The 12,956-nt window shown below is 46.6% G+C and overlaps 1 protein-coding gene across 1 annotated transcript in view; it reads right to left on the bottom strand.

Annotated features, from left to right (window-relative positions):
• DOCK1 (dedicator of cytokinesis 1) overlaps window positions 1-12,956 on the bottom strand; it is a 545,742-nt gene that overhangs the window by 402,810 nt on the left and 129,976 nt on the right. The window contains 1 exon segment of the mRNA XM_021072613.1: window positions 7,609-7,717. Within this exon segment, the coding sequence (XP_020928272.1) occupies window positions 7,609-7,717 (109 nt within the window).

Genomic DNA, 12,956 nt, shown 5'->3' with positions numbered 1-12,956 from the left:
ACACAGACGCTGACAGTGGAACCTACGGGAGGTGGATGACAAGAGAGTCACTTTTCTTAATTGAATTTTTGGCTTTTTCTACTTTCCTATAACAAGATCACGTGTTACATTAAAAACCAAGGCCAGGGGAGTTCCTCTTGTGGCTCAACAGAAACAGATCTGACAAGCATCCATGAGGACACAGGTTCGATCCCTGGCCTCGCTCCGTGGGTGAAGGATCCGGTGTTGCCGTGAGCTGTGGTGTAGGTTGCAGACGCGGCGCAGATCTTGGCATTGCGGTGGCTGTGGTGTAGACTGACAGCTGGGGCTACGATTCGACCCCTAGCGTGGGAACTTCCACATGCCGCAGATGCAGCTCTAAAAAGACAAAACAAAAAAGATGTTTATACCCAAGAGGTAGCCTCTTGGAAGGAAGGCAAAGCCTCACGCATGTGGGTGCCAACCCCCACTCAGGGGCCTCAAATGCCATCGTTTTTTTGCCCCGGTCCATGCTGGTGGGGGACATCACCGAACGCCAGGGACCTAGGGCCTTTCCCGGACAATGGGAGCCTCACAGAGAACTGATAACATTTCACACCAGACGGAACAGGAGAGGCAGTGGAAGAAATCGGAGGGACGCTAAAAGGCAGCGTTTTTCAAATGTGGGCTGAGATACATTCTCTGTTCAGGAAATAAATTTAGTGCCTGTCAACCAGCAATTTTTTTTTTTTTTAACTGAAATACATTAGTTCAGAATAGACTCAAGGATTCCAGAATAGAACAGAAAATGCCAGAGTATATCCCGTGGAATAAAGGGCAAGAACTTTTTCATGAAAGACTCTTCAGCCTACACACACACACACACACACCCCCAATACATTTCTTCCTGTGGATCAAGGTCACTGTTTGCTTCTACAGAAAGTTCGAGAATTCTCCAGGCAGACGGTACCTAGTTCACAGAGTAGTCTTGCCCAGAATCACCGCTTAGAGTGTCACTAAGATTTGTGGAACGGAGTGAAAATGTCAGTGCCTGTGTCAACTCTGGTGGCAAAACCCACAGCGGCCCAGGTCCAGTGCTGCACTCCCTGAGTAGCTCCTGCGACCACAACACCCAGCGGCCACGGCCAAGACACTGTCCTGCAAGAAACCTCAGGACCAGCCCCATCCAACCAACTTTCCCCCCCTTCCGACGTATCCAATGTCATCTGGCTTATTTTTGTGTGTGTGTGTGTGTCTTTTTTTTTTTTTTTTTAGGGCCACACCTGTGGCAGATGGAGGTTCTCAGGCTACAGCTCAAACTGGAGCTACAGATGCCAGCCTACACCAGGGCCACAGCAACGCGGGACCTGAGCCGTGTCTGCAACCTACACCACAGCTCATGACAATGCCAGATCCTTAACCCACTGAGCGAGGGGAGGGATAGAACCTGCGTCCTCATGGATGTTAGTCAGGTTCACTCACCGCCGAGCCACGACGGGAACTCCCCAGTGTCCTCTGGCTTAGCATCGAGAGTGTTTCACTGCTTTAGGCAGTAACACAGGACTGAGCCGCCTGGTTGAAAAGCTCCGCAGGGAATGAGGGTAAAGTCTTTACAGCCCCAAAGCATCTGATTTGGGGCCGTGGTTCATTAGGATAGACAACAGGTATGGACCCAATTTCTTTTGTCTTCCTTTTTTTTTTTAGGACCACACCCGCAGCATAGGGAAGGTTCCAGACTAGGGGTCTAAGCGGAGCTACAGCTGCCAGCCTACACCACAGCCACAGCAAGGCGGGCTCCGAGCTGCATCTGCGACCTTACACCACAGCTCACAGCATCGCCGGATCCTTAACCCACTGAGCGAGGCCAGGGATCGAACCCGAACCCTCATGGATCCTAGTTGGGTTCACTTCCACTGCATGATAATGGGAACTCTCTGGACCCTGTTTCGGGTCCCTCAGATCCCTGCTACTCAGCAACGCTCTCCGGGGCGAAGACTGGCTGGGAACCGGACACCCTCAGCTTCTGTCATCCCTCTGCCCGCCTCCGTGGCCCTGGGCACGTGCTCACATTTCTAGGGGTCTTCACCTCAAACCAATGGGAGCCCCGCTTCAGCAGGATTACTGTAAGGATCATACAGGATGAGAAACAGAAAGCGCTCAGAACGGCAAGTGATCAAGGACGCTCAGCTGGTGCTATTCCAGCCCCTGGAGCTCACGCTTCCTTCTAACAACCATTGGAATTAATCCTTGGGGAGGCTCCCAAGCTTGGGGAGCTCTACTTGTGTCTCTAAGAATTCAAGGCTAGGAGAGCGGCCTGGGCTGACCATGAGGGTCTCTGAATGGCAGAGGCTGGAATTGGACCCGTTTCTCCAGGCAGCTGGAGAACATCACCGCTTCCCGAGAAAAGGAAAGGCATCGCCAGACGTGGGCCAAGGCAAAGGCTGAAATACAGTCAGGAAACGAGAATGGCGGATCCAGCACGGGGGTGCAGGGAGGAAGGAGAGGTCCTGCCATCATTTCAACAAGAGTAACCAGGCACCTGGACAAGCAGCGGCTCAGGACAGACACGGTCGAGGGGGGCCAAGGAGACAGAAGGCAGTGGGAGAGAAGGACCGCGGCTGGCTTGGAGATGCGGCATCTTTAGTGACACTGGGTCACTCGTGGGGAGGGGCGGACCGTAACCACACGGGGCAGAGCAGAGACCAGAACCGGAGGGTGCTGGCAACAGGTTCAAGGACCCACTCACAGGGACAGAGGAGGCAGAAGCGTGATGGCCACGCAGGTTCCCCAAAGCACCTGCAGAATGCTGAGAATGTCTGGGGTGGTGGGAGACAGGGGACCGCTGATGTGCAGACAGAAGATTCCCGACTGAGATGAAGGGGTGAGCGAGCGTCAATGAGGACCCCAGAAGGGCCGGGTGGGGGAGGACTCGGCACAGGTAAGTCAGCTCCAGGTAGTAGAATGGACTCCTCTTCCTCAGAGAGAAGTGATGGAAGGACGGTGACGCTGGACAGATCTCACAGGAGGTTTTCAGTACAGCAGGCCGACCAGCATCATTCGCTGAAGGTGGGGTGGGTGGGTGATGAGCCCCAAGCTTGAGAAGCTGACAGAAATACCACTAAGATAAAGTGAACAAGGAATCTGGTTTTTTTTTTTTTAATTTTTTATAAAAAAACGAAACGGTACAGGAGCCATGGGAAATGATATGATAATTCCTCAAAAAAATTAAATGTCTGGAGTTCCCATTGTGGCCCAGCAGGTTAAGGACCCATCTATGAGGATGCGGGTTCAATCCCTGGCCTCACTCAGTGGGTTAATAATCCAGCATAGGAGGGGTGTGGAGAAAAGGGAACCCTCCTGCACTGTTGGTGGGAATGTAAGCTGGTACGACCACTGTGGAAAACAGTATGGAGGTACCTTAGAAATCTATACACAGAACTACCATAGGACCCAGCTATCCCGCTCCTGGGCATATATCCGGACAAAACTTTCCTTAAAAGAGATATATGCACCCGCATGTTCATTGCAGCTCTATTCACAACAGCCAAGACATGGAAACAACCCAAATGTCCACCAACAGATGACTGGATTAGGAAGATGTGGTATATAAACACAGTGGAATACTACTCAGCCATAAAAAAGAACGAAATAATGCCATCTGCAGCAACATGGATGGAACTATAGACTCTCATCCTGAGTGAAGTAAGTCAAAAAGAGAAAGACAAATACCATATGATATCACATATCTGGAATCTAATATAAGGCACAAATGAACCTTTCCACAGAAAAGAAACTCATGGACTTGGAGAATAGACTTGTGGTTGCTAAGGGGGAGGGGGAGGGAGTGGGATGGATTGGGGAGCTTGGGGTTAACAGATACAAACTCTTGCCGTTGGAATGGATTAGCAATGAGATCCTGCTGTGTAGCACGGGGAACTAAGTCTAGTCACTTATGATGGAGCATGAGAATGTGCGAAAACAGAATGTGTACATGTATGTGTAACTGGGTCACCATGCTGTACAGCAGAAAAAAAAATTGTATTAGGGAAATAATTTAAAAACACAAAATTTAAAAAATTAAAATTAAAAAAAAAAAAAAAAAAGAATCCAGCATAGGCCACAGATGCGGCTCAGATCTGCCACTGCTGTGGCTGTGACACAGGCCGGCAGCTGCCACGCTGATTCGACAACTAGCCTGGGAGCTTCCACATGCCGCAAGTATGGTCATAAAATGAGTAAGAAAAAATTAAACATAGGACCCAGGCTTTCCGCATCTGGTATGGACCCAAAAGAAGTGAAAGCAGGGCTGGGTGGGGCTCGTGGTTTGTAGGCTTATGTTCACAGCGGCATCATTCACAAAGGTTATAAAGGCCAAAAGGTACAAAGAACCCAAGCTTCCATCGACAGGTGCGTAAATAACAAAATCTGGTGAATACATGCAATGAAGTACAACTCTGCCTCCAAAAGACAGGAAATTCTGACACAGGCTACAACATGGATGCTCCTCGAGGACAAGGTGCTAAGTCAAAGAAGCCGGTCACACAAGGACAAATCCTGTAGGATTCTACTGCCACGAGCAACTCCGTCGAATTCCCAGAGACAAAAAGTAGCATGGTGACTGTCGGGGGCCGGGATGAGGGGAGGGCTGGGGAGTCCCTGGGAACTGGGAACAGAGTTTCTGTTTGGGGAAGTGAAAAGAGTTCTGGAGATGGGAGTTCCCTGGTGGCCTAGCAGGGGAGGGACCTGGCATTGTCGTTGCTGTGGCTTGGGTTGCTGCTGTGGCGTAGGTTCAATCCCTGCCTGGGAACGTCCGCAAGCCACAGGCTCCATCAAAAAAAGAAAAGAGAAGAAGATCCAGAGCTGGAGGCGGCCGTGGTCTCACATCACTGGAGTGTGCTTTATGCCACAGAGCTGTGCTCTTAAAAACGGCTCAAGTGATAAATTTTCAGATTATTTACCACAACAAAAAAGATGTTTTTGAGGGTCCAGGGGGCGGGAGGAGGGATGGACTGGGCGTTCGGGGCTGGCATATGCACAATGCAATTCATGGAAAGACTGGCCAGCGGGGACCTGCTGTCTAGCACAGAGCACTCTACCCCGCGTCTGCGTGGGAGAACCTGCAAGAGGCCAGACGCGTCACTGTGCGGTACACAGAAGTTATCCCAACCCGGCAAAGCAACTGTACTTCACTAAAACTTCTTTAAAAAGTTGTAAAGACGTTGGCAGCAGCTCTGAGATTGGGGGCATCAAGTGAGGGACCATAAAACAATGCAATGGGGAGTCTGTCTCCGGAATCACATGGGGGCTCCAGAGCAAGATCCAGAAGTAGGGGGGCAAGCCGAGGCCACCTGGCAGAGGAGGGAAAGAGGGCAGCGCCCACACACTGGCTGTGGTTCCCTCCCCAAGTATGTTCCCACGGGTGTGCCCCCTCAAATCCAATGACCCTGGTAAAAGCGCTGAGGCACAGGGAAGGGAGCACTGCTGAAGAGTCTGCCCGGACGCCACGCTCATCCTGCAGTTCATTCCTATCTGCAACTCCTCTTGCCTCTCCCTTCACTGAGGCATAAAATGCTGGCTCAAACCCACGGCATGGGTAAGCGGTGGCTTCAGTTCTGAGAAGGTGACAGCAGAGTGTACCAGCAGCCACCCCCGCCCCACAACGCCCTCAGGTCACCCAGGACAACACCAGGAAGGCAGGGACCCCAAGATGCACAAGACAGGGCACAGAGATCACCTCCAAAATCCAAAAGGGGCGCCCCTGGGAACCAACATCTAACCCCTAAGAAAAGCCAGTCTTGTCCATATTTCCTCTGTGGAGGATGACATGCAATGCTGTTTCCACTGCAACAGAGCCAGACTTAAGAAGTTAAAATACGCAAAAACCGGGTCCCGGATGGGCATCCTTGAAGGTCCGATGTTGAGAAAGCACCTCTTGTGAAAGAATGAAATACCAGCTCAGCAGCAAGGGGGCACATTTCAAAGAACACTCAGTCCTCCGCCTTGCACACGTAGGGTCTGCATCAAGGCCGCACGTCAGTGACTTCATTCAAGTGTCATAAGGAAACACCCACCGAAGGAAGGCCGCACAAGTCCGCATCACGCACGGCAGGTGGGCGCTGCAAGCCAAGCCCCATCGGATGTAATAACCGAAGAGCACATTTAGACATCTGAAAATACTTCTGCGCCGAAAACTTCCTGCAATTTGTATCTATTCTTAGCCTCCTGGCGTCTGTTGTTCTGAAATGCCACAGGATTTAGGAGTAAATGCACCGAATGTGCTGTGAATTTTAACCCCAGAACAATAAGGCAGCTTTGGGCAACACGCTGCCCAAATAAGTAAGCCAACACTTTAAAATACATGCCACCTAGCTTTCTCTGTGGATCACCAGATCTACAGAAAGGCGCAGATAGCGAAGAAGCTCACGGCTCCCCAGACGGCCGCAGCACCTCTGAGATGAAAGGAGGCCACGGCGATTTAGTACAGCTGCTGTTCAGCTACAACCTTCCCCCGGTCGCAGCGCCCTGCGACACATCTCAGCACACACACGTCTTTGTTCCAGACTTAAAAGCTGGGAAATCACTTTCTCCCAATTTTTTTTTTTTTGGGGGAGGCCGGGGGTGGGGGTGGGGGGCTACCCTACAGCATATGGAGTTCCCCAGCCAAGGACCAGATCCAAGCAGCAACTTCGACCTATGCTGCTGCAGCACTGCCAGATCCTTTGACCCAAGGTGCAGGGCCGGGGACGGAACCTGCATCCCAGACCTCCAATCAGTCCCCAGTCCCACTGCAGCACAGCGGGAACTCCTGCCCACACATTCTTAAGACAAAGCCATAAAGACGTTGTCTGAAATGATACCGTGAAAGAACATTCAAAGAGGAAAGCAGGAAGAGGAGCAGCTGCAACGCGCCGTGGAGTGAAGGCTGCAAGTTAATCACTTGGAAGATTCTCGTCCTTTGGAAGAAGTGGCATGGGCAGCAGACTGCAAGTTGCACAGCTTCTGCAGTAAGTCAGCCACGTCGCAATGGCCAGAACAGGGATGCGAACAGAGGGTGGGTCCTGGGGCTGCTTGGGAGGGCCCTCCCCACCCCCGCCTCGTGGCCCTTCCATGCAGGGCAGGTCCTGAAGACCCCTCAGACCCTGCCTGAGATGAAGGCATCTTCTCCCAAAGGACCAGAAGGCGGTGAGAACTGCAGGACCACGGCAAGGTTGGCGCCCCGCCTGCTCTGCTGCACAAGCCGGAGACTCGCGGAAGGACGAAGAGGTATCACCACCTGCACAGCTTAGCCTGAGGGCTGACTGATGCCCGGGGCAGCGACAGCCTCCGCCCCCCACAGCAGCTCAGATACTGAGATACCCTGACGAGTGAAACCATCATTCTCATCCACCTCCCGTAAAGGAAAGCAAGACCTCTCCGGCCTGAGGAGCTAAGAGCAATGTGCAGCTAAGAGCATTTACCTGCAGCTACAGAGAAAGCCAAAGACTTCCACCACGAGGGCCGTGATCGAGTCCCTGCCAAGCCCCTCCTGGGCCTTCTGCTCAAGCCCTGGCTTCACAGGATATGCAGCCCCAGCTCCTCTCGGCTCGCGGGAAGCCCTGCGTCTAACAGCGGGGCCTGCTCGTGGTCGGCGCTGCTGCACCCCGGGCCTACCTTCACCCGGACCGTCTGGTCTGACACGCTGCTCATCATGTCGCTGATGGATCGGAACAGCTGCACCAGGGACTCCACGAAATCGGCCTCTCCTTTGTTCTCATAGAGCCTGAAAGGAAGACAAGGGATCTGAGGGCGCGGCACACATCGCATCACCACTTCCCGTTCCTGTGTCTACAGACACGGAAGGTGCTGCCTGGGTGCCACGTGAGACTGGGAGGGAACATCCTCAGCATCCATGGAACCTGGGAGACGACTTGGAAGGTGAATCTGGACCACTCAGCTACGGAGACAGGCTGGCTTCATGCAGAACAAGCTGGTTTTAATCATCCTATTTATTGCCTTTTGCATCGTAACACAATACATTCTACCCACGTGCAAAGTGCAGAAATGTATAAAAAGGGAGGGAGGGAGGGGAAGAGAGGAAAATAGGATGGAGAAAAATCCAAATGTATCTCTACGCCATTGAGATCACATAGCTAATACATTGGTGTATATCCTGCCAGCGGTTTTTAAATTCATACTGTCATATAAGTGACAATCACAAAGACAACTGACTAAATTTAACATGATCTTAGAGTGATTTGAAAATGACACCATCATCGTAAACTCAACATTACTTGATTTCAGAGTATTGATACTACACAAATTCTTTCATCACGTAACTGGTGGTTCCAGGAAAATATGCAAGAGACAGAGCATATTCAAATAATGGATAATAATGAAGTTATACATTGCAACACATATGCAAATACGTGTTGCTAATTGTTAATAAGTTTCATCTATAAATTATTTATTAACAGTTACTTCAAGTCACCGCGTTAACTGAAAAGCAATACATTTGCATTTTAAAATGCAGCAGCGCAGATGTTTTATTAATATAGACTGGTTTTCTGCCTAATTAAAAGTATATCATACCTGAAAACTTGTGTACAATGGAAAATTTTGTAAACGAGGTGATAATTAATTACCCTAGAGGTAATCTTATATTTAAATGAGCTCCATTGTTAAAAAAAAAAAATCTGCCTCAAGTGGGAAACTGCAACTTGTGAATCTGTTTTGTAAAAGGGTATTCAAATGGGGGGTTGTGGAAACAGCCTACCAAACAATTACAATTATGGAGTCATGAACTCCCGCTTTCAGGTCACAAGGAGCAAGGTTTGATTGATGGGTGTGCACACCTGTGGGGGCTTCAAGTGTGGAGTCACCCAACCCCTTCCCAATATATTTGCCGTTCCTAAGGCTCCTTGGGGTAGGGGACTGAACACACAAAAATAAGAACATCTGTAAAGCAGAGTGGAGTTTTTATCAGTCTCAAGAGATAATGAATAGAGTTTGGGAAATTTCAGGAACCAGGGCTCCAGATAACAGAGCAGACTCTCAGTTGAAGTCCCTGGGGAACCAGAGGAAAATCATGTAAAACTGAGGTTTAACAAGGCTACACCCAGCCTTGACTCACTACAGCCTCTGTAGAGGAAGAGTCCAAGACCACACCCTCCACCCAAAAGGGGACACTGCGCATGCATCATCTCCGAAAGGTCAGGTCATCTGGGAACAGCTTTACACGTTCACAGTCCTGCGCTCAGACAAAACTACTAATCAAAGCAAAACAAATACCTGTGACCAACAAAGAAGAAAAGACAATAGAAAGAGCCAAGGTGATCAAGATATTGCAGTTAGCAAAAGTAGTTACATCCTGTAACAAGAATGTCAAAAGGACTAAAAGTGTTATACTGTAAAACAGAAAGAAAAAGAAGGAAAACGTAGAAAAATGGAAAACAGAGGAGAAAACAGAAGATAAGATAAAAAAATTCTACTACAGCAATGACTCTATCAAAAAAAGAATCAATGAAAATTCTAAAACACAAACTAATATTTAAAATTAAGAATTCATGGGAGTTCCTGTCATGTCTCAGTAGCTAATGAATCTGACTAGAACCATGAGGTTTCAGGTTTGATCCCTGGCCTTGCTCAGTGGGTTGAGAATATGGCATTGCCGTGAGCTGTGGTGTAAGTCAAAGACACGGCTCAAATCTGGTGTTGCTGTGGCTCTGGCGTAGGCTGGCAGATACAGCTCCAATTAGACCCCTAGCCTGGAACCTCCATAAGCCATGGGAGTGGCCCTAGAAAATGCAAAAATACGAAAAAAAAAAAAAATAAGAATTCATTATGTGGGGAGTTCCCATCTTAGCTTAACAGTTAGAGAACCCAACTAGCATGTGGGTTCAATCCCTGGCCTTGCTCAGTGGCTTAAGGATCCAGTGTTGCCATGAGCTGTAGTGTAGGTCACAGATGTGGCTGTGGTATAGGCTGGCAGCTGGCAGCTACAGCTCTGACTGGACCCCTAGCCTGGGAACATCCATATGCCACAGGTGTGGCCCTAAAAAAAAAACCAAAAAAAAAAAAAAAAAAAAACAAAAAAAAAAAAAAAAAAAAAAAAAAAAAAAAAAGAATTCATTATATGAGTTAAATTGGATTAGACAGAGTTGAAGACAGAATCAGTGAAATGGAAGTCAATTAGCAGGAAAATAAGCAGAGGCACAGAAAATACAGGAAAGTGTGTTAGAGATTATGTAGGGCACAATAAAGAAATCTAATATACATGTACTTGAAGTTACAGAAGAAAATGAGAACTACAGTCTGGCAAATGCAACATTAGACTAGAAAATGGCCATGAATTTAGCAAAATGAATAAAGACATCAAATCCAAAATTCAAGAAGCTCTGAAAATCCAATGTAGGATATATAAAAAGCAAAGCATTCATACACAATCCATAGTGAAACTGCTCATAACCGCAGAAAAAGAGAAACATTAAATGTACCTGGAGAAAAAAACTTTTAAAGACGTCATTACTTTCAAAGATGAACAATAAGTTGGAAAGCTGACTTCTCACCAGAAATGATGGAAACCAAAAGAGAACAGAATAACATCTGGAAGAAGAAAATGACTGCCAATCTAGAATTCTACATTAAATAAAAATATCCCTTAAAAGCAAAGATGAAATCAATGATTTTCATACAAATAAAGCCTGCCACAGACTTATACTAAAAGCAATTCTACACAAAGATCTTTGGGATGATGGAAAATTATCCTATAGAGTAATAAAACTGAAAGAAAGCTGGATAAACAATGATAAATACAAAACAGATTGAATGGACATACTAACTATACAAAATAATAACAGTCATGTCTTCTGAGGTTTAAAATATATGTAGACTTGAAATGCCTGACAATAATCACACAAAAAAAGAAGAGAAAGTAAATGGAGTTAAAGGGGTCACCTTTCTAACTATATCAAGTATAATCAGGGAAATGGAAAAAAATATTAATTTGAATTACTCTATAATAAGGCAAACAAGAATTGTGTCATCTGGAGCTCATCATTAAGACACCAGTCAGAGAATGTTAACTAACATTTAAGAAGAGAAAATAGGATGATAAAGGGAAATTTTGGTTGGAACAAAAGACGGCAAAAAAAGCAGGAAAAGGGAAACATAATACACATAGGTAAAAGAGGAAATTAATAGCAAGTTAGCAGATATAAACCCAATATATTACTTACATTATATGCAAATGAGCTAACTACCGAATTAAAGAATTTTCAGACTGGATGAAATAAAAATTCAGCTTTATGCTGTATATGAGACATATTTAATATAAGGACAAAGAAAGGTTGAAAGTAAAAGAATGGGAAATAATATTCCATGAAAATACTAACCAAAAGATAAAGGGAATCTTTTAATATTAAGGAGTAAATCCACCAAAAAGAGATCACAGTTCTAAACCTGCATGCCTCCAATAACACAGCTTCAGATCTCTAAGGTATAAGGAATGAGTCTTTCTTAGACCTAAAACTCTATGGAAGAAAATCATGGACTTGGAACAGACTTGTGGTTGCCAAGCGGGAGGGGGAGGCAGTAGGATGGACTGGGGATCTGGGGTTGATAGATGCAACCTATTGCCTTTGCAGTGGATAAGCAATGAGATCCTGCTGTATAGCACTGGGAACTATATCTAGTTACTTATAACATGAGCAAAATTGTATACTTGTATGTGTGACTGGGTCACCTTGCTGTACAATAGAAAATTGCCAGAACACTGTAAACCAGCTATAATGGAAAAAATAAAAATCATTATTAAAAAAAAAAAAACCTCTATGGAGAATCCCTCGAGAAAAAAAATATAATTATTAGTTTCTCTGCTGCCAGCCACCATATTTCAAACATATCACCAGTTAGTATTTTACAGCAAGCACTCTGAAGCACTTGTGATAAAAGGAAGGTCTCTAGAGTCTCATCTTCTTGGTTTTATCAAATAAACCAAGAGTCCCTTGTCCGGTCCACTTGAGGTGGAAGGAGGAGTGAGAGGAAGGAGCTCGGAGGGGTATCAGAAGATAAACAAACCTCTTTAGCCTGCTTTGCTCTAGTTAAATGTTAGAAGCATTCATTAACAAGGAAGGACTGCATATCTCTCTGTTAGCTACGTTCTATCTTGTGACCCAGGAAATGGTAACAGAATGACAGATCGGCAACAACACTTTCATGATCAATGGCTAATTATTCACAAAGCTCACACCGGGTGACAGGCAAACATTTGACAAAGCACCAGAAAGACAGAAGAAGAACACAGCAATAACTAGCTTTCGGGATTGGATTCAGAAGGTCTGGTGCAGGCTGTGTCTGTTTTCTGGCTTTCCAGTTAATGTGATCCGCCCACATGGAAAACAAAGACAAACAAAACCAGCGGAGAAGTGCCCTCGGCGGTCAGGAGTCTTCCCGTGGATTCCCCAAGAACCAAATGCTTTGGACCAGAGTTGCAAAACTGCTGTTCCCATTTGAAAACAAAATGAGCCTTCTAAACAAAACAAGTGGATTTGCATAGTGAGAAAAAGAGCACTGTAATGAGACATTTCAAAATCTTCATCCCCAAAGTTCACCTCTTCCTTCTTTGGAAGAATAATTACCATCAATGATTGTGGAATTTTACAAAGCTACGACATTATAGAAAATCAGAGCACGTGGGTTTGAGAGAAGAAAAGAGACCTTAAAAGTTTATTCCCGGTGCAAAAAGAAAAACACCCCTGTCAATTCCAGCTGTGAGCACAATTGTTTTTCTCCCAAAGTAATAGATGCGTTGCAGGTAAGAAAATGAGAGGGAGAATGTGATTCCCCCCCCACCTCTGAAAAAAAACAAGGCATCAGGGCTGCTTAGAACTTGTTAGGAATCCAACATCCCCGACAGCTGTGCAGGACATAGGATGTGGCTTTTTCTTAAGCTGCCGAAACAAAACAGGACCATTATTTCATCTAAATCTAATGCCTGTGATGAGACATCTGAAGACTACAGA

This window comes from Sus scrofa, chromosome 14 (genome assembly GCF_000003025.6).
Source record: "Sus scrofa isolate TJ Tabasco breed Duroc chromosome 14, Sscrofa11.1, whole genome shotgun sequence".
Taxonomy (NCBI): Eukaryota; Metazoa; Chordata; class Mammalia; order Artiodactyla; family Suidae; genus Sus; species Sus scrofa.
Note: the sequence above shows the minus strand (reverse complement) of the source record. Positions and strands in the feature narration are given on the sequence as shown.